The sequence below is a fragment of the Mirounga leonina genome, unplaced genomic scaffold (genome assembly GCF_011800145.1).
Source record: "Mirounga leonina isolate KUSES-001 unplaced genomic scaffold, KU_Mleo_1.0 Mir_150, whole genome shotgun sequence".
NCBI lineage: Eukaryota > Metazoa > Chordata > Mammalia > Carnivora > Phocidae > Mirounga > Mirounga leonina.
The window spans coordinates 35,062,805-35,083,864 of record NW_023270374.1 but is presented as its reverse complement, the minus strand read 5'-3'; the positions used below and the strand labels follow the sequence as shown (position 1 = coordinate 35,083,864).

Below are 21,060 nucleotides of genomic sequence, written 5' to 3'. Positions count from 1 at the left end.
GTCCTTCCTAAAATTGCACTGTTTCCTTATTACTGAGTTTTTAGTGTTTTTTAATATTCTGGATGCATGTCCTTTATCAGATATGTGATTTACAAACATTTTCTGGGGCTTGTATTTTCATTCTCTTAACAGTCTTATTTAAAGAACAGAAACTTTAATTTTTAAGTATAGTTTATCCACTTTTTTTCTTTTATGAGTCATACTTTTGATGTCATACCTGAGAAGTTTTAGGGGAAGAGACCAACCCTGCAAGCTCACGTCCCAGGTTCCCATGTCAGCTGACTTCTGGCCAGTTTCAGCCAGCACTGGCAGGAGACGGAGGGCAGAACTAAGAGAGAAGCCAGTCTTTCTCTCTCTTCTTTGCTTCTGATCAAGTATCCAACAGTAACTTTGTCTTCAGCTCCTCCTAGAGCATCCTTACTTGGCTCCAGCTTCTACTCTACTGCAGCTTCTGAACTCTGTAAATATCACTGATGAAGGAGCATAGGCAAACTGAGGGCAAAGCACAAGCTAACACTCCACAACTCTCCCACCCCCCCTTGTGGGATATGTGTGACATTCCTCAGGCACTTCTGGCTGCCCTAGAACAAAGGAGAGGAAAAAAAAAAAAAGGTTAACCAGGGCGCCTGGGTGGCTCAGTCGTTAAGCGTCTCCCTTCGGCTCAAGTCATGATCCCAGGGTCCTGGGATCGAGCCCCGCATCGGGCTCCCTGCTCAGCGGGAAGCCTGCTTCTCCCTCTCCCATTCCCTCTGCTTGTGTTCCCTCTCTCGCTGTGTCTCTGTCAAATAAATATATAAAACCTTAAAAAAAAAAAAATGGTTAACTGATGGCGATCACAGTCCTGCCGGATGCAGGACACAAATCTCCTTCAGTTTGCAACTGTCTTAATGATTTATAAGAAAAAAGCAATTTCCAGAAACCTATAGACTCAATTTCCTGGAGCCCTAACATCACCCTCCTCTCCATAGGATAGAAAATCTTTTTTTTTTTTTTTAAGATTTTATTTATTTGACAGAGAGAGATACAGCCAAAGTGGGAACACAAGCAGAGGGAGTGGGAGAGGGAGAAGCAGGCTTACCGAGGAGCAGGGAGCCTGACGCGGGGCTCCATCCCAGGACCCTGGGATTATGACCTGAGCTGAAGGCAGATGCTTAACGACTGAGCCACTCAGGTGCCCCAGGATAGAAAATCTTTAATCAGTCACTCCTCATAACCCTAGTGCAGCTCTTTCTACCCCTGGGTCCTGCCTCCATGCTTTAATAAAACCCACCTTTTTGCCCCAAAGATGTCTCAAGAATTCTTTCTTGGCCATTGGCTCCAAACCCCAACACTCCAAGCCATATCATCTCCATTTCCTTTTTATATTCAAGTCCTGGGCATAGTAGTCATTTCCTGCTGCTGCTGGCCTTTGGGCTCCCTCACCGTTCTCTGTTGGCTTCTTGACTCCTCTGTCACCTCTGACACCCAATTCCCTGAACTAACTTCTTATTTCAAATCCCTTTCATAAACCATCTTACTCAGTGTTTTCAGATTAGATCATGATTGATACACCTGAATTGAAAAGCATCCAGAACTGTAAATTGACAAATTATGATGCTGTCTCTACTTCTTTCCCCAAGACTAATTGGTTCATTATTTGGAATCAGCATATAAAAGTATTGGCTGTGCCTGGCTCAGTTAAATGAAATGTAAGATTGTCCTGATTCTTTTTTTTTTTTTTTTTTTAGATTTTATTTATTTATTTGCTAGAGAGAGCATAGGCGAGAGAGAGTGAGCAAGAGTACAAGCAGGGGGAGCTGCAGGCAGAGGGAGAAGCAGGCTCCCTGCTGAGCAAGGAGCCCGACGTGGGACTCAATCCCAGGACCTGAGCTGAAGGCAGCCGCTTAACCGACTGAGCCACCCAGGCGTCCCAGACTGTCCTGATTCTAACACATCTTTACTCACCAGTGTCTCTCAACCAATGAAGGCAGAGATATTATTTAAAGAAACTACCAATTAACCCTGAAAAGAAGTGTTTAAATAACAAAAAGATTACTGTCCAATAATAATGTCTGTGCATATTATCTCACTCAGGAGACTACAGCTATAATATCTATTCCTTCCCCATTAAAGCTGAATACAAATTAAATATGACTTTGATGAGATGGTTAACTCAGAGAGATGAAATCTTAATAAATATCAAAAAGTTATTTCCTGCCCCAAAAATAGAACCCAAATTTCTATCAGCTGATAAATGTATAAATAAAATGGACACCCAAAATGTATACAATGGAAAATTATTCAGCAATAAAAAGGAATGAAGTTCTGATACATGCTACACCATGGATGACCCTGGAAAACAGTGTGCTATGTGAAAAAAGCCAATCACAAAGAATCGTGTGTCATATGATTCCATGTACATGAAAAGTCCAAAATAGGCAAATCTATCAGAAGGTAGATTAGTGGTTGCTTTGGGTTTGGGCTCGGGGATGGGGGAGATGGGGTAGGTGAATTGGGCCTGATGACTAAAAGATGTGGGGTTTCATTTTGGGGTAATGACAATATTCTAACATTGATTGTGGTGATGATTGTGCAACACTGACTATAATAAAAACCACTGAACTGTACACAACTTTAAATGGGTGAATTTTATGCTAGTGAATTATTTCTCAATAGTTATTTTTAAAAAGTCACCTCCTCCTAGAAGACTTCCTCTCTGCCCGGACTCCCCAATAGCTCCCTCCCCTAAATTCTTTCAGTTCTGCTTTTATCAGCTCTGCATTTATGGGAAGCATTGTGGGAAGGGATTACCATTTATCAGTTGCTGTGTAAGAAACCATTCCCAAAACTTAGTGGCATAAAACATTTTTTTTCTCTCACTCATAAATCTACAGTTTGAGCATGGTTCCACAGGGAAGGCTTATCTCTTTTCCGTGGTGTCAGTCAGGGTCAGTCACCATTTGGATGAATTCTTACCCAAAATGCCTCACTCACATGGCTGACAAGTTGGTGCTGGCTGTTGGCTGGGAGCTCACTTGGCGCTGGGGGTAGAGAAGACCTCTCTGTTTTGGTTAAAACAAATATGGATAAAGGCTAGGTTCTGAAGGATATTTGTGAGGGGGAGCCAGGAGGAAGCTGCAGTGCCTTTTAATGGCATAGTCTTGGGAGGTAGATAATGTCCTTTCCACTGTTGAGGGGACCCCAAAGTCCTGTGCAGTTTCAAAGAGAGCTGAATAGACACCACTCTGCATGGGGGAGTGGCCAAGTTCTGGAAGAGGGTAGAGGACTGGAAATTATTGTTTTGGTCATTTTTGGAAAATACAGCTTGACACAGTTGTACTTGTCTGGTGTACCATTTAGAATATATCCACCTCCAAGCAACAGAAAAAAAAACAACTAAATGGTGGCTTAAGGCCCCATGACATTTGTTGTTTATTAATAAGTAGCCCAGAAGTCAGTCCTCCCAGGGTTGATTCAGGGGCTCCCCAATGTCAGTTTCATCTTTCCCCTCCCGCCCTCCTAGCACATTGGTTTTTCATACCTGTGCTTATTGCCTCACAATTGCAAAATGACTACCACATGTCCAGGTGAATATCCTTAACCCAACAGTACCCAAATCATAAAGAGAGCAAAAGAAAACGTTATTTTGCAGTCCTGTACCTCTTATCTGGGAGGAAGAACTTTCCCATAAGGACCCAGCAGACATCCTGTAACTCATTGGGCAAATCACAGGCATGTCCACCCCTGATGGATCACTGGCAAAATAGAATGAGATTATTGTGATTGGTTTAAAGAAATCCTGATTCATTCCCTGGACCAGGAGAATTCAGACTTCTGGAAGCAAAGATGGAAGCTGTTGAGTAGATAACCAGCAGTGTATGTGCCTGGTCAGGTTTCCCCACCACACTAAGTGTTCATTCTTTCCTTGTGTAGGGCCTGTGCTGGACTGAGGGGATTCAGATGGAACAGCAACTCAGAAAGTTTATAGTCTGGTTGGGTTGGGTTTACACAAATAATTATAACTAAATTCCTGAGGGCAGGGACCAGGTGTCTGTCAACAGACCTTAGAACGGCATGTTTGGTGCCAGATCCGGTTCGGTCTTGTGGAGACAAAAATAAAGACCTATTTCCTGCCTTTAAAGACCTCACAGTCTTTGAGAAAAACTATAAACTGACAATCACAGAGTGATAAGTGCTAAATGAGGGATAAACCTTGGGAGCAATAGGAACGGAGGAGGGACAAGGTGAAAGACGTGAGGAGTCAAGAAAGGCTTTCAGAAAGGATGGTTGAGTTGATTATAGGTGGAGTCAGGATCAGGCAAGAGGAAGTGTTTGGAAAAGAACTGCAGGAGAGGGGCACATAAGCCAAGGTCAGGAAGCAAGAGAAACAGCTTCATGTGCGTAGGGGACAACAAGCAATTAAAAACACTGGCACATCAAGTGGGACATAGAGTTAAGTCAAAGGACGCTGAAGATAAGCTTAAGTTTCCCTCAGCGAAAGATCCTCATGAACCTATCAGTGCATTCATTTATTAAATCGACATCTACAGAGCACTAGGTACCAGTTAGTTTCCAGCCTCAGTGCCTTTGCACTTGCTATCTCTCGGTCTGGAATAGCACTCCCTAAATTTTCTCAGGCTTCTTCAGCTCAATTAGTCACCCAGAGACGCCTACCCCACCCCACCCCCCCTTACCTAAAATAGTCCCCATGTGGTCATTTTCCATTACATCACTGTTTTGTTTTTCTTCTAGCATTAATCACATGAGATTATCGTCTTCGTTTGCTCCAGAGTTAACAGCCTGTCGATTCCCACCAGAATGTAAGCCCCTCGCGAGCGGGGACCCGGCCTCTTTCATTGTTTCACCCAGAGTTTTAGCATCCCCAGGTTCTCAACCTACCTCCAGGGACCCTAACGCGCCTCGCTAGGTAAGTCCCGACCCGAGCCTGCGCAGAAGGCCCCTGGCGCGCGCAGCTCTGGCCCCGCCCCGTGCGTCCCGCCCCCTCCCGGGGTGGTTGGCCGTCGCACTCACGTCCTCGCCAGGCGGTGTTCCCGCTCGGACGCTGTTGCGCGCGCCTCCGCGCGGTAACGGACGCGCCCCCCGGTGCGCCGGCCCGGCCCGGGATGGGCCCCAAGCTCGCAGACTCCGTGGACGGGCTCCGCGCCGCCGGCAACCAGAGCTTCCGCAACGGCCAGTTCGCCGAGGCCACGGTGCTCTACAGCCGCGCGCTGCGGATGCTGCAGGCGCAAGGTACGACCCTGGCCGCCGTTTCCCCGCCAGGCCGGCCACTCCCTCCGGGGTCCCCCGCCGCGGCCGCCCAGACCTCGCTCCTGCCCGGGGTGCTTGCGACTTGATTTCCCCGCGGCCAGCTGGCTCACCAGGCCCACCGGGCACCCTTCCCGCCCATTCCCCCCTTCGGCATCCTACGAGAAACTTCCTTGGCCCTCTCTGCCCCCCCCCCTTTTTTTAAATTGTAATACGGTTTTATTACTGGTTCTTTTTCACTTACGGGCATATCAGAAACATATTTCCATATTAATGGGTGTTTTATCACATTTTTTTATCTCGGTAAAAAAAACCCAAAAAACCCCACAGCATTAAATTCACCGTCTTAACCATTTTTTAAGTGAAGTATTAAGTACATTCACGTTGTTGTGCAACAGATCGCTAGAACTTTTTCATCTGCAGCAGTGAAACTCTGTACCCACTAAACACTGATCTTCCTTCCCTCCCCTCAGCCCTTGGTTTCCACCCTTCTACTTTGTGTAGCTATGATTTTGACTAGTTTAGATAGTTGAGATAAGTGAAGTCATACGGTATTTCGCTTTTGTGACTGATTTCGCTTAGCGTAATGGTCCTGAGGACATTATAATCCATGTTGTAGCAATGTGACAGATGTTTTCCTTCTTTTTTAAGGCTGCATAATTTTCCATTGTATGGATATACCACGCTTTCTTTATCCAGATGTAAACAAGGCCTGTCTGATAAGGATCAGGGCTGCAAAGAAGACAAATACAGTGATGTGGTAAGAGAGGTGACTGGGGAGCTCCTTTGGAGTGGAAGGTCAAGGACAACTTTGAAGAAGAAGTGACCTTTGAAGTGACATCTGAATGATGAGAAGAAGCCAAGTGCACACAGTTTTGGGTGCTGAGCATTCCAGGTGGAGGGAACTGTTCATTCCACGGGCCCCCAGACAGAGTAAGCGTGGTGTTGCAGGAGCCAGACCATAGTGAGCCAGTGGGGAATTGTAAGTATTGAGGGCAGTTAGATAGGCAGAGCCCTATTGTGTAGGCATTTTACGCGGTAGGCTGTGGTAGGGAGTTTGGATTTTATTCCCTGATGGGAAGCTACTGGGGAGTTTTATTTTAAAAAGAGGAGCACCATGTCCTTTATCAGTTCTCCCAGCCTCCAGCTCCTGGGTAAGACACTTTGGAGAAGAGGTAAGCCTCATTCTAATCAGCCCGTTGCCCCAAACCTCTCCTCCAAAGTGTCTTACCCGTGCGCCCTCATTTTCTGTAGTACCTATTTCCCTTTGCCTTCTCTTCTTGGCTAGCATTTGTTGAGTGCTTTTCTGTGTGCTAGGCACTACAGACCTCATTCTTTTTTATCTTCTTACAAACCTACAGATAAGACTCTTTATGGACGAGGAGTCCAGAAGAGTTCAATTTGTCTACACTGGGTTATACAATGAAGACATATCAGAGGCAGGATTTGAATGCGCGTCTGACTGATTTGCAAGTCCAAGTTTTGAGTCATTTTGCTAGGCTTCTCCCCAAATCCTCTCCAAATTCCAGTCTGTCTTATTTGAACTTCTGCAATTTCAAGCCCCTCTTTTGCCCCCTCTTGTTTTTCTAGAACACTCCTCTTTAGGCCCGCCTCCTCATCTCAGCCTCACTTGATGAAGTCACTGACGAATCTGAGATATTGATATTACTGCCTTTTTCTTTCATCCTACCCCAGCTGGTCTGGAAAAGCATGTGCTTTTGTATGGATTTATTCTGGATCCTTAGAAGGGCTGGCCTGGGGTCTAGACTTAGTAGGGGAACAGCATTTGGTTCTGCTCTTGCTGTTAATTTTCCAGATGATTTCTGGGCAAATCCCTTGATTTCTCTGATCACTTTTGCTGACCTTGAAAGGACGGCAGGGAACAAGCTAACAAAATGAACCGTTCCAGCAAGTCTGTGAAGTGATATGTTTATGTGATAGGGGAGCACACGCGATCAGAGGGATTGAGTGACTCGTGCGGGCTCACGGGCAGGATCCTCAGTTCCTCTGCTGCCCTTCCCACCGCACCTCTGCTACTTGAGACTTGATATGGACTACGAGTTTTGAGTACTTGTGCTTGTTCCTCAAGGGCAAGGATATATTTTACTTTTTTCCTGTACTTTGATGTCTCACTCAGGGCCTGGCAAAATAAGGGGGAAAGTTCTTATTTTATTAGTTTGTTAATGTTGATATTGAATGAACGCCATCATGCCTCAATGGTATGGTAACATACTTAGTGAAAAAAGAGTAAGTTGCGGAAGGATAGGGAGTAGGGTGCCACTTAGTTTCGGAAAGCTTTGAAAGATATAAAATGGTATATTCTCTTCCCTGTGAATGCATATGTAATAGAAGTGGGCAGACATGCATACGGGAGGATGTTACCTACCAGCTTCAAGACTGTGCTGACATCAGGAGGTCTGGGCAGGAAGCAAAGGGAAAAGGGTGAGGATGAGTGGAACTTTAGCCATCTCGAAAATGAAAAAGGTTGGAAACAAATACAATGTATGCCAAGTCCAATGATGGATGTCAAGCATCTGTTTTACTGTTTTCTAAATGTTTTGTAATTTTCAGAAGAGAGTCTGTTTTACTTCTTTGGGGTATATACCCAGGAGTGGAATTACGGAGTCAACACTTAATAATTTTCGGGGTGTTTTGTTTGTTTGCTTTCCATTATGGCTTATGCTAGTGGGTATGAAGTGGTTGAAAAATTACTTTTTTAAAGATTTTAGTTATCTATTTGAGAGAGTGAGAGGAGAGCACGGGAGGGGCGAGTGTCAGAGGGAGAAGCCAACTCCCTGCTGAGTGGTGAGCCCGACGAGGGCTCGATCCTGGGACTCTGGGATCATGACCTGAGCCGATGGCAGACACTTAACCAACTGAGCCACCCAGGTGCCCCGAAAAATTATTTTTAAAATTGAAAGTCATTGTGGCTACACAGTAAAAGACATGGGCTTTTGTGATTCCTGAGGATAAGGTTTGCCTTTAGAGAAGTGTCTGATAATTCTCCTCCACACTGGGTCGCTTGAATCTTTCCTCTGATTAAGTTCTGCATAGCCCTGCCAGACCCAGAGGACTCTTCCCTGGCAAAATCCTTTCTGATTTGACCAGGTAGGATTAGTCTCTTTCTCAGAGTGAAGGAGACTTCAGTCTCCTTATCACATTTTTCTTTTCCTTTTTCAGGAACCCCTCTTAATTGGGTTTACATGCTTTTTGTAACAAAATTCACACACGTGCGCGCGCATACACACACACATAGTTACAGCATGGATCTCCTTGAGCAGAAGCCAGCTGGTTCATGTTTTGTTTTTTGCCTGGTCCTAGCTTCAGTGCTGGAGTGAGTGGAGAAGGTGTTTGGTTCCCCGTGAGTGGCGGGAAGCTTGCTGCTCTCGCTCCCATGTGAGAATGACAAACCTGGCAGCCCAACGAGCCTGAGCGGGAAGCCCAGAGAGCTCCGGGTATGAAATACACCCCAGAGTGCCGGGGCATCCATTTCCCACCCTGTTAATCTCGTACTTTCTGCTTCCCCCTGGCCAGGTTGTTCGAACCCCGAAGAAGAAAGTATCCTCTTCTCTAACCGTGCAGCCTGCCACTTGAAGGATGGCAACTGCAGGGACTGCATCAAAGACTGCACTTCGTAAGTGGGCGGGGGCGACCTCCGGGGCCTCAGGGTCTCCGGAGGGGAAGCTGTGTTCATCTGGCCTGTTCTCTTCTTGGGGTCAATCCCAGCAGTTAACAGCTGTGTCAGATAATGAGGACGTGTCCCTAAGTGTCACCAGCTCACTGAGGATAGGAGGCTCTACTTGGTGCTTACGGCCCCTGACTTGTGTCTTTGGAGTCTGCCAAAAGAGCAGGAGTCAGGTGGGGACTTAGAGGTGGGCCTTATGGGCCTTGTAAGATCGGGGACCTGAGGATGAGGGTGAGTTGCAGGCTAGTGACTGGCTCGCCCCGGTGTTTTCTGGGGTGGACGTGTGTGAGAGGGAAAGAAAGAGGGACCGAGGTTAGTGAATTGCCGCAAAACAAGCAAGGAGAAGAAGTTATCCATCGATGACCTGTTGTAACAGGTGTTCTACGGTTTGTCATACTTCTTTCTTCTGCAAGCCAGTCTGACACCGCCTTCTCTCCTCCTCACTGAGCTGACACACGTCTGCAGTGTCACCTTAGGTTTGTGCCCTGGTGGTAGCTGAGGGAGGAGGAGAGGGGAGCGGGCTCGTGGGGCCTGTGCTCAGTGGCTCCGTACCAGGCCCGTGCTAGGTTTCCTCCGCGGAGGGCTCATGACCGCCCTGCGGGGTAAGTTTACCATCCCGCCCAGGCTAGAAGTGGGTTGCAGCCAATTGAGGCCGTAAGGTGATCTGCCTGGGGTCCCGTGGCTGGTGGCAGAGGTAGAATTCAAACACCACTCCATCTGACTGCGGAGCCTATTTCTCCCACCGGGTCGGACTCTGTAGAAACACATGGAAGAATGAAAGCTACAGGCGCTTGTTCTTGATCTGGGGGGGTTGCGACTCGAAAATTGGTGCACGAGCACACAGATTTCACAGTCTTAGTGGTTTTCTGCTCATCGTACCTTCTCCACTTTGGTCGAAGATAGAAAGTCCCTCTGCTAAGGCCTGACATTTTTAGCAGCGTCTCTGTGCCAGATATGACCTGTACACTGAATGCTGTGGATGACGCTTCCTAGAAGGAGCTGCGGGGGGCGGGGCGGGGGGTGACTCAGCAGCTGGTGACATTTCTTCTTCTGGCTCTAGAGCACTGGCCCTGATGCCCTTCAGCATGAAGCCCCTGCTGCGGCGGGCATCGGCCTACGAGGCCCTGGAGAAGTACCCTCTGGCCTATGTGGACTACAGGACCGTGCTGCAGATTGATGACCGTGTGGCGTCGGCCCTGGACGGCATCAGCCGGTGAGCCTGACTCTGCAGACGGTCTCTCTGGACTCACTCGGGACCATGGCTTTGGTCATCTCTTGGGGGTCCCCCGAGGCCTACTGAGCACGTGGGGAAAGTGCAGGAGGACAGTCCGCTGTTGTGGTTAGCAGGGGCCTGAGGGGTCAGAGTGAGGGGACTGATGGATCGATGGCCCAGCTGCTCCCGATTCCTTACTGGGGTAATAAGGTATTGAGCTCTGTGTAAGGGATTGTTCCAGGTGTCCTGGGGAAGACCCCACTTGCTCCACAGACCTAACTAGAGCGGGGAGAGTGGGACACAGGTGCAGGCAGCCGGGACACGAGGCTATAGGCTGGTGTTTGCAGGGACGCGTCGGCCTGTGGTACTGTGACCCCTTCACGAGGCTCATCAGGCGCCATCAGGCTCACTGGCTGCCGTGTTGCAGGATGACGTGAAGGAGAGAGAGCAGAGTCGGAAGGGCTGGGCGGGAACTCAGATGGTGGAGATGCTGGAAAGAGGACAGTGGGACCAGTTCTGGGGACAGTTAGGTAGTAGTTTGATGAATCTGGGTGTTGGGGGTGGTGAGAAGGGAAAAATAGGAGAAACATCCTGGTGGCTGACATGTTGAGTTGGAGGGGACCATGAGACGAGAGACATGAGGACAGTGGTTGGTATTTACGTGGGTTTTGGAGCAAAAAGAGACAAATACAAGGCAGACCTATGGATTCGAAGGTCATCAGCATAGAGGTGGGTTGAGGTTGTGGGAGGAAAAAAAGACCCCCACAACAAGTGAGCCAGGGGAAGAGGATGGTGCTTAGAAAACTGCAACATTTGAGGGACTTCGGGGGAACAGCGGCCAGAGGGGAGGAGGAAATTCGGAGCCTTTAGGGAAGAAGTATTTCCAGAAGAATGAAAACCTCACTCCCATCAGGTGTTGCGATGAGTTAGTGGACTTCTGAGTTTAAGAAAGAGAGTTACTGGTGGTTGTGACGGAAGCATGCAGCGGGTCAGAAGCCCGGGTGGCAGGGGGTTCAAGAAGCCTGGCCGTGAAGAGGCAGAGGAGTCCAGCTGCGATGGCAGAGTGGGGTCTCCAGGGGGGTCTTACTAAGTGAGGAAACGGTTCAGTGCGGCCACCTGGAGTCGGTAGAGAGAAAGGCTGAAGCTAGAGGAGAGCTGCTGGTGGTGGTTCCTGACAGAGGCAGGACGAGGAGAGACCCAGAGCTGAGGCAGAGAGACTGGCCTCGTCACTTCTTCATCTGTGACAGGAGAGACCTAGGAAGGATTCAGTGCCCACGCAGGTGGGTTTGCATTTGTGGGACCTGGAAGTTTGCCCTGAAAAAGGAGGAGGGTAAGGGAGCCGGGCTGAGGAGGGTAGAGGTTTGAAATAGCTGTGCCAGTCAGAAAAACAGCTGTGAGGGCTTAGTCAGAGGCGGTGAGTTTGTAGTGATCGCCACCTGGGACGCCGTCCTTCTAGTCGCACGGAGCACCGTGGTTGGGGCAGAAAAAGCATACAGTTGGCTTTATTCACTGATCGAGCACATGCTTACTGGGCCCGGGCGGGTATCAGGTGATGTGCTAGGTGCTGGAGATTTCTTAGCCAAACGGACGTGGTCCCTGAGCAACATTTGAAGCAAGTTAGCTGGGCCCAGAAGGGGGGGGGGGTGGAGAGTGAAGAGATCATTCCAGGTAGAGGGAAAAGCATGGGCAAAGGCTGGAACATACGGATCAAGAGGGAATGCGGCTCCCGGTAAAAGTGGAGCGGGGGCGGGGGGCACACCAGATCTCGGGCCCTGTCAGCCTAGGGAAGTGGGAACCGCTGGAGGAGTTCAAAATTTGAGAATGACACAGGATTTGTATTTTATAAAGATCTCTGAGCATTGATCAAAGGTCAGGTGCTTGCCTGGCCTTTTAATAGATCCACTGAGAAAATATAAGATATGTGATCCTTCCTTGGGGGCATGTGTGGTCCTTTGGGGGTAAGGTTTAAGTACCCTTAACAAGCAGCCATCCCCACTTCGGGCTTAACAGAGTGTGGCCAAGTGACGGCCAGGTGGGGCACGAGTGTCATGGTGGCAGACATCTGTTCCTTTCCTGCTGTGTGTCAGAAGGTTGTAGAGGGATGGTGGCTCTCTCTACCCCCTCTGGATTTATGAGAGGGGGAGTATCTTCTTGACCCAGCTGGAAACCTCCCTGTAATTCTGTCTGCCTTTCCAGAATGACCAGAGCTCTCATGGACTCGCTGGGGCCCGAGTGGCGCCTGAAGCTGCCCGCTGTCCCCTTGGTGCCTGTCACAGCTCAGAAGAGGTGGGATTCCGTGCCTTTGGAGTACCACAAAGAGAAGGCTAAGAGAAAATTCAGAGAAACCACAACTTCCAAGGGCAGAGGTAAGCTGTGACTTCCTGCCCAGAGTGTTAACAGTCTCCCTGTGGCCACTTCCTTTAGAGTCATCCTGTAAAAATTGGCCTTGCTTAAGCTGAGCTCTAAAAATTATGGTGAAACAAAAAGTCTTCACCTCTTAGAGTCTTCTCAATTCTATCCTCGATAGAATTGAGATGCGAAAGTCCTCCCACTGCTGTCTGGATTCAGAGATAGAGAAGGCACGTTGGACGCTCAGTGTGGCTCAGAGGTATACAGCTTTAGTTCCCTTCTCTTTTCTCTGGCAGCAGTGGGGATGGATGAGCTAGGATGGTTTAGAAAACTCAACACTTTGGTAAAAATAACAAAGAGAACGTATTGGCTCATGTAACTGAAAGTTCCGCGTCAGGTTCAGGCAAGGTTTGCTCCAGCAGCTCACTACATTATCAGACTCGGACTCCATTCCTCAGTACTCCTCTCAGCTCTCTTCTCTGGTGTGTCTGCTTTGTCTTGGGGCAGTCTTCCCTCCCAGTGGTAAAACAGCTATAAAGTAGTTCCTGGCTTCGTCCCCTTAGGCCATGCCTCATGGCCCAGAGGAAGAGAAAGAGGTGATTTTCTTCTGAGAGCTCCCTAAGAAAGGGTTTCTTTCCTTTAAATCCCTTTAAATACACTGTCTCGGTGTATTCTGGCCTGTTTGGTCACAGGCCATTCTCTGGGAACTGGTCACTGGGACCAGGGGCTGAAATTTTGTGATGACCTCTGTCCTAAGCCATCTGCCCCCACCTTCATAGCGAGAGGGTGATGCTTCCCCAGGAACACACACACCACGTGAGGCCCTGGAGGTGGAATAGGGAGGGGCGATCAAAGCCAGGTAGCCCCAAAACAGGAGACTGTTCACCTTGACCGTGTAAAATGGAGGGGCCGTTCTTCAGGCAGCGGTTCACCGGCACCCCAGGGAATTAGCTGGGCCCAGTGAGCTAGGTGTTGAGGGGCGGAGATGCAGCAGGTCTGAAGGCTGGAGCCTGCCGTGGGTGGTAGTGGAGGGCAGGGTCACCCCCCCCCCCTTCCTGGGAGGGAACGTGTCTGGCCGTGGGTCACATTCACTGGTTTGTGGGAACCTGGCAAGTGTCCCCCGACTCTTCTCCAGAATGGAAATGTGGGGCGCTAACGAAAATGGCTTCAGGGCACCTACCAAGTATTTCATTCTTTCAGAGTCACCGAGCCATCTGTTTTCCAGCTCTGTGCCGAACGGCGTGACACAGGGCCTTTAGTGTTTGGGGAGTTTGAAACGGGCACCAACACGCGTGCACTTGGAGGAGTCGGGGAAAGGCTCCCGGAGGAGGTGACAGGTTGAGCTGGACATTGCGGGGGCTGAGGGGGGCGGTCTTCAGCTGGGCAAGGGGAGGGAAGGGCATCTGTGGCAGGGACGGTGGAGAGAGCTAGAGAATGCAGTGCAGTGGGTATCACTGGGGAGCAGTGGGAGTCCATCCGCGCGCCTGCGGCTGGTGTGTGGAGAGCTGGGGCAAAGCCGAAGGGGTGTGGACGCCGCAGCCCCCCCAGGAGACGCGCAGGAAGGTTCACAGCAGGGTGTTTGCAAGAGCAAACAACAGAACCGGAAACAGCGCAGGGCTCTCAGTAGAAGGGATGAACGAGCCGTAGCACAGCAGTGCGAACGAACTACAGGGATCTGCATCAGTACGGCCGAATCTGAGGAATACTTGAATTATTTATTCTTTTATACGAGATTTAAAAACAAAATGAACAGCAAACGGTTTGTAGGAACTATCGTATATAGTTAAGCTACCAAGAAAAAAAAGGGGGAAGGAAGCACAGGATTGGGGATCACGGTTTCCTCCAGGGGTGGATTGACTTGGGGAGGGGGGCCCCACAGGGCTTTAAAGGTCTTAGTAAGTGTTCTATTTCTTAAGGTGAGGGATGAGTTCAAGGGTGTTAGTTTTGTTCCTAAAACCTTACCCATGTTGCAAATATTCAGGATCTTATAGAGTTTTTTAAAAATTAAAGAAACCCGGTGATCTGGGAGCTGGGGCTGGAGCATTGAGTTGCGGCTGCGCAGTGAAGGGCCTGAGGGCCCGGCGAGCAGCCCGGATTTCACCTCGTGTCTCTGTCCGTCAAGGCTGGGGCCACGCGGCGAGGGGTAGGCGAGGGAAGGTGCAGGCTCAGACCAAGCAGAGACGGGGAACGGTGGGCTCTTCTGCAAGCCCGGGAGCTACACCCTTTCTTTCTGAGATGCTTGCTTATTGAAATACTTTTTTTATTCTCCTGCTTTAAGTTTATAGGGTGTTCCTCACTTTGTGGTGTACTCTCAGGTTTTGTCCTGACACTAGCCCTGGGTGGGGTAGCTGATGGCCCAGCGTACAGAGAAACTGAGGTGCCAGAGACTTAGGCAGGTCGCCCGAGGTCCCCGGCTACTAAGGGGCAGTGCTGGGGCTAGAACCCAGCTTGCTCTTTACCACGTATCTGTTCTTACGTGCATGTCTGTGTGTGTTTCCATCAGGACTCCCCAACCTCTTCTGACTGAAAACCTGTTGAATTTCCCAGAAGCCCTGTGAGGGGGGCTCCTTCCCCCCGGGAGGCTGCTTCCGAGCAGTGTAGGGAGTCTCGGGGCGGGGGGAGAAGGCCGCAGACGACGCGGGACAGCCGATGCCGGCGAGGCCTCGTGGATCTCGGGCACCCGCTCCATGGCTTTTTCCTCTTCTGAATTTGCATCTAGTGTCTTCTGCTGGGGATGTGGAGAGAGCCAGAGTTCTGAAGGAAGAAGGCAATGAGCTTGTAAAGAAGGGAAACCATAAGAAAGCTATTGAGAAGTACAGTGAAAGCCTCTCCTTTAGTGACATGGAGTCCGCCACATACAGCAACAGGTATCTGCCACCAGCCGCTGGCCTGGGGGATTTCAGGACGTCGGCTGCTGTCCGTAGTCTTCTCTCGGACTGGGGCGGGCTCTTCATTCCTAGCGCTTAGTCAGTGTGTCAGTGTGTCGCAGCTCGAGATAGGCATTCCCAGTTGTTTTGGTCCCCGTGAGGCAGGTGTGGCCAGTGGCATTTGCTCTCTTAAAGGAATAGACACTGGGCGATGCCGGGGCGCCTGGGAGGCTCGGTTGGGCGACTGCCTTCGGCTCGGGTCGTGGTCCCAGGGTCCTGGGATCGAGCCCCGCATCAGGCTCCTTGCTCGGCGGGGAGTCTTCTCCCTCTCCCTCTGCTTGCTACACCACCTGCTTGTGCTCTCTCTCTGTTAAATAAATAAATAAAACTCTTATTAAAAAAAAAGAAAAGGAAAGAAACTGAGCGATGCCAACATGGAGCCTGGGCTCTGTCAGCCTCCCTCCCCCTCAGGTTTTCATGAACCTTCCAGAGGAGCACACTCCATAAGTAAGAGCAGTGTGCTTGTACAAACACAGCCTCAACGTGTGTCTCGCAGCCCTCCCCCTTTGCCCCAGCCCCACGGGTTCCCCGGACCCTCCTGTTAGAAGGCTTGGCACCGTCTCAGCACCAGGACAGAACCCAGGGTGTGGACTAACTATCGCCTGGCCCGGGAGCGAGAGATGGTCCCGTCTAGCCTGAAGGGTGTGACCTGTGGCGCAGCTGAACACCCCGCGCCACGAGCTGCTGGACGTGAATGCCGGTTTCTTCCACCGACAGTGGGGTCACTATTCCTTTATTGGGTGGGAGTCACGGTTTTGCAACACACTCGGGCGTGCTGGTGGTAGGTGGTCTTGCCCTTTTAAAGTCAAGAAATCAGAAGCTCAGAGCCAGAAGGGCTTTACCTCTGCTCACCGGCCAGTAAGTGGCGGAGACAGACTTGCAACCTGGCTCCGATGAGGTCTTTCTATCAGTTTTACTGTCAGAAGCTTGAAACATTCAGCAAGGGACCTTATCTGATCCAGATCTTGCTTATAAAAGATTTACTACCCAAAATATTATAAATTGTTTCTCCCGCCCTGCTAACATACACATAACTACTCTTGAGTTCAAAAATCTTGGATCTACTATAGTCTTGCCATTCCCTATCCAAAATTCTTGGGATAAAATGTGTTCCAGATCTGAGTAAGGTAATCTGGTCTGTATATTGGATCACATAATACTCCCACAGGGTCTGGGCAGTGGCTGAAGTTCATTGTTAACATTTCTGCCTGAAACACGGGGAAATTCCATGTAACCTCAGGCCTGTGCAGGTCAGGTTTTGCTGTCCAATAAGTTCAAAAGAGAACTTTTTGTTTTAAAGCGTGGATTTTCGAATTTGAGACCTGTGGTTTTACTGGCTGATTGGACCAGGGATGCCTCAGTCTGCCAGGCTCACCGAAGGAAGGGCTGTTGCCCGTTTGTTCTAGGTTTCTGCTGCAGCATTTTGACGCCCCCATCTCTGGGCCCTCTGGACTCACTTGCTTCATACTGAGAGAGACCTCTATTAGCCTGTTTTCCTGGATTTTTAATACATTCAAGACAATGCTTTGTTTTGTTTAAATACAATTTTTCATACAAGTATGTTTTTGCCACAGGTTTTTTTTAGCTTTTATTTATTTATTTGACAGACAAAGAGGGAACACAAGCAGGGGGAGTGGGAGAGGGAGAAGCAGGCCTCCCACAGAGCAGGGAGCCCGATGCGGGGCTCGATCCCAGGACCCTGGGATCGTGACCTGAGCCGAAGGCAGATGCTTAATGACTGAGCCACCCAGGCGCCCCTGTGCCACACTTTTAATTATTAGTGCTTTATACTATCTTGTAGGGCTGGTCTTCTCCTTGTTCTTAATCAGAGCATCACTGGCTATTTTCCCAGGTTTGTTCTTCTAGCTAAACCTTCGGATCATTTTGACAGACTCCAAAAAGTATCTTGGTGGGCTTTTGGTTGTGGTTACATTGAATTTATAAATTTAATTTTGAGGACGGATAACTCGACACAAAACTGAATTTTCCATCCATTGTGGCTGAAATTATACCACATCCTGGATGCCATTTTAATGCTCCGCCTTGTGCCTATGCAGCTCTGTGTACCAGCTCATCATCTTTGGCTTCCTTCCCTTCTCTCTGTGCAGTTGGTACCTGAGTGGGGATATCACTCGGGTGCCCAGCACCTACAGCTTGCCCTGAATGGACCTTCAGAAGAGTCTCATTTAAAATTAAAAATGAACCTGAATCCCTACCTCACTCTGTATTTTAAAGTAAATTCTAAGTGGATCACAGTTTCAAATGTAGAAAATAAAACCACCAAGTTGTAGAAGAATGCATGGGTTAATTATCTTGCAGTGGGGAAAGTATTAAAATAAAATTGTTGTGGGGTGGTGGGGGATAGGGACCAGAGAGGTCGTTAAAGGAAAGGTAAATTTGATTTCATGACGTTAAAAAGCCTTATGTAAAGATACTGAGCTTTGCCCATATTTAAAGCAACTACATTAAAATGGACTTTGTTTTCTTCCATTATTGACTGAAGTTAAAGATTGACCCCAGGGTTAGTACAGTTACAGGAAAATAGACAGTTACTGATAGCGCCTCAGAGAGCAGCTCCTTTGCAGAGTATTTTGGCAATAATAGTCACGATTATAAATGCACGTATCTGCTGACCCATCCGTTCCTCCCAGTAGGCATCCTGAGTTTTATGCACAAGGATGCTCATGGCAGCATCTTGTATTAGCAAACCGGAAGCAATGAAAAATATCTCCAGATAAGGAATTGGCAAAATAAGTTGTGGTTCATCCAACTGAGTGAATAGTGCTCCCATCGGGAATGGTGAGGTAGAGTGGGTGGAGTTACAGAAGGAGAGCCAAGACACACCTGTTCTTAGTGGCCATCTCCGGAGAAAAGAATGGGGAAGATGTACACACTTTTTTCCCCGTCGATGCAGAACATTTTGTTGTATGGATATATGCGGCTATTTTTTCCCCATGATTATGAAAGTTTTCACGGTGTAAGTTGAAAGAATTGTACGTTGGACACTCACACCTACGACCCAAATTCCCCGTTAACATTTTGCTACGTTTGCTCTATCGCACGGAGCCACTGACCGGTGCCGCTTGGTTTGGGCGCATTTCAGAGTGAGCCGCAGACCCTGCACCTGCCCGCTGACGTGTCCGCGTGCGTGTGCTCAGGGTCCAGTACTTACGGTAGAGGACTTCTCAATCCGTCGGGGGCGGGGCGGGCGGGGCGGGCGGGGTTCAGGAGCAAAAGAGCGCAGGCTGGGAGCGGGAGGCAGCCCAAGGGACAGGCCCCATGGCCAGGACGGCCGGGACGTGGAGCGTCCGCCCCACGGCAGCCCTGGTGCTGGCGCCGGTCCCCTCGCCCCCCCGCACCGCGAGGGTGAGGAAGCCGCACGGCCACCGGCCCCGAGCGGTGTCTGCCGCCTCCCAGGTCACTGCTCGGCTGGTGGGCGGCCGCTGAGCAGTGACCGGACCCTCCCGACGGCCTTTCCCGGCAGAGCGCTCTGCCATCTGGCCCTGAAGCAGTACAAGGAAGCGGTGAGGGACTGCACGGAGGCCCTCCGGCGGGATGGAAAGAACGTGAAGGCGTTGTACAGACGAGCGCAAGCCTACAAGGCACTCAAGGTAAAGAGCCTGACCGAAAGGCACCAGCTGAGACGCCTGTGCCTGTGGTGGCCCCACGCCCCCAGGGCAGCCCCCGCGGTGGCTCAGGGCAGGCCCGCAGGCTGGGGTTCGAGACCCTGTGGGCCTTGGCAGCCCCGGCCCACCTCAGTCAGGTCTCCGTTCTCAGCCCCTTCTCTCTCCTCTCAGGACTACAAATCCAGCTTGGCAGACATCAGCAGTCTCCTGCAGCTTGAGCCCAGGAACGGCCCTGCCCGGAGGCTGCAGCAGGAAGTTAAGCAGAGTTTAAACTAAAGACCCAGAAGGTTAGCGGGAAGCCTCTGCCCGAGCTCCCTCCTCTGTGCCTGCTCCTGGGACCCAGCATGCCCCCGAGCGAGCTCTGAGGCCACTCAGACGTGCTGGCTTCCCACCCCTTAAGAGGCTTTGCTTTGTTCAGAATTAAGCTCAGAGTAGTAAAAAGAAAAAACAAAACAAAAAACCCCCAGATGGTGTTCTGCTGGAACGGTCCCCACTGCCGCCTGCCCCGGACAGCTAGCAGAGCACTTGGCTCCGACCCTGCCCCAAGCATGCTCCCCACGGCTGCCCTCCTAGCTTCCCCAGACCCATCTCACTGTGGTTCATCTGAGCAAAGTGAGCGCGGGGGTCGGGAGGTGGGGAGGGGTAAACTAGAGCCCAAAGCAGCCTGTTGAGCTGGTTCTCCAGGGCTGCCATCCCCACCCTGTCCGTCCCAGAGCTCCTGGTGTTCTGAGCTCCAGTGCCTTTTGGCTGGGCCCTCCTCTGGTAGGGACACAGAATCCTGACCCGCAGGTGGCCTTGTCTGTAGCTCTGGGCTGCTACCCCCTCCTGCGGGGAGGTGCCTGAGCGGTTTTAAGAGTCCGGAGGTGTGGCCGCTCCTAAAGGTGGGATGGAGAGAAAAGGCCTTGAAGTCTGTGTCCTTCCACTCTGGGCAGGGACCATCTTTTGACCTCAACAGTGGCCCCCTCCAAGCTTCTTGGTTCTTTGTCACGCGAAGTTAATTTGAACTAAATGGACTGATTTTGTTGAACTGTGTATCCAAGCTATTGCATTAAACATCTTTCTGGTACGTAGATGCCTGCCGTACTTCCGTACACTTCGTGCTTGGAACTTTGCAGGAACAAAGAGCTACAGCGTGTTGAGCACTTGCGCACTCGTCGACCAGACTTCCCGGACTGTGTGCGTGGGTCAGGCTGTGTGTACAGTGCGGGGGAAAGCACGGTAACCGACACGGTCCCTGCTCTCGGATGGCTGAGGCCGAGAACCCCAGCAGCAGACTGCAGCCTGCGCATCTTAGAGGAGCCATCGTGTGGCGCTTCTCCCCGACTTGGGGGGCAAGGGGTCCCTGAGGAGGTAAAGCTTGCATTGAGTTCTAACGTGAGAGTTTAACTGGGGAAGAGGGCAGAAAGGCAGTCCCAGCAGTCCCAGTTCCTTTGTAAAGGCCTCAGCTGGGAGGAGAGGGTGAGGACCGGGACCAGAAAGTGCTTTCCTGGGCTGTGTCCCAGTTAAAAAAAAGGGGGGGGGGGGGGCAATTTTTTTTATTTGAGAGAACAAGTGGGAGGAAGGGCAGAGAGAGAAGCAGACTCCCTGCAGAGCAGGGAGCCCGAGTCGATCCCAGGACCCCGGGATCATGACCTGAGCCAAAGGCAAATGCTTAACCGAAGGAGCCCCCTGGGCGCCCAAATTGTTTTCCCCTTAATGGAGCAGCGAGCAGTTTGAGGACTCTAAGACACAGCAGAGGGATTTCATTGTCCCTCTGCTTGCTGTCACAGGAGTGCTGAGCACCATTCAGCTGGTAGCACAGCTTCTGACCTCTGAAGGATGAGTCCACAGACCTCTGAGCTAAGCAGATTTTAGGGTTCACAGAGAGACCCATATGCGTGGCCAAGGGACCAGAGTGGGGAGCTGTACCCCTTTTATTGTCACCTCTCAGGCAAGACTCTTTAACTGATGGGAGGCAGGCTTAGTGGTGACATCCATTCACAATTGACGTTTTCTTCTCAAGGTCTGGAAGGCAAG

At 50.3% G+C, this 21,060-nt stretch overlaps 1 protein-coding gene across 3 annotated transcripts; it reads left to right on the top strand.

The window, feature by feature from the left end:
• Nucleotides 1-4,994: 4,994 nt before the first annotated feature.
• On the top strand, nucleotides 4,995-20,386 carry TOMM34 (translocase of outer mitochondrial membrane 34). Of its 3 annotated transcripts, none has more exons than XM_035006392.1 (8): nucleotides 4,995-5,229; nucleotides 8,779-8,878; nucleotides 9,990-10,142; nucleotides 12,339-12,508; nucleotides 15,211-15,358; nucleotides 18,903-19,029; nucleotides 19,216-19,331; nucleotides 20,116-20,386. In XM_035006392.1, the coding sequence occupies exons 1-7, from the start codon at nucleotides 5,103-5,105 to the stop codon at nucleotides 19,318-19,320; spliced, it is 930 nt and encodes a 309-aa protein (XP_034862283.1). In that variant the 5' UTR covers nucleotides 4,995-5,102; the 3' UTR covers nucleotides 19,321-19,331; nucleotides 20,116-20,386. The 3 variants fall into 3 exon arrangements, with proteins under 3 accessions (XP_034862283.1, XP_034862282.1, XP_034862284.1); XM_035006393.1 differs by lacking the exon at nucleotides 20,116-20,386 and adding an exon at nucleotides 5,896-6,177 and having other exon boundaries at nucleotides 5,168-5,229; nucleotides 19,216-20,114; XM_035006391.1 differs by lacking the exon at nucleotides 20,116-20,386 and having other exon boundaries at nucleotides 19,216-20,114.
• Nucleotides 20,387-21,060: the final 674 nt, after the last annotated feature.

What these genes read in the sequence shown, in the direction of transcription:
- TOMM34 (XM_035006392.1), top strand. Translation starts at nt 5,103, where the DNA reads ATGGGCCCCAAGCTCGCAGACTCCGTGGACGGGCTCCGCGCCGCCGGC. An exon ending in GCCCTGGACGGCATCAGCCG is followed by an intron (nt 10,143 to 12,338) that starts GTGAGCCTGACT and finishes CTGCCTTTCCAG; the next exon opens with AATGACCAGAGCTCTCATGG. An exon ending in AAGCCTACAAGGCACTCAAG is followed by an intron (nt 19,030 to 19,215) that starts GTAAAGAGCCTG and finishes CTCTCCTCTCAG; the next exon opens with GACTACAAATCCAGCTTGGC.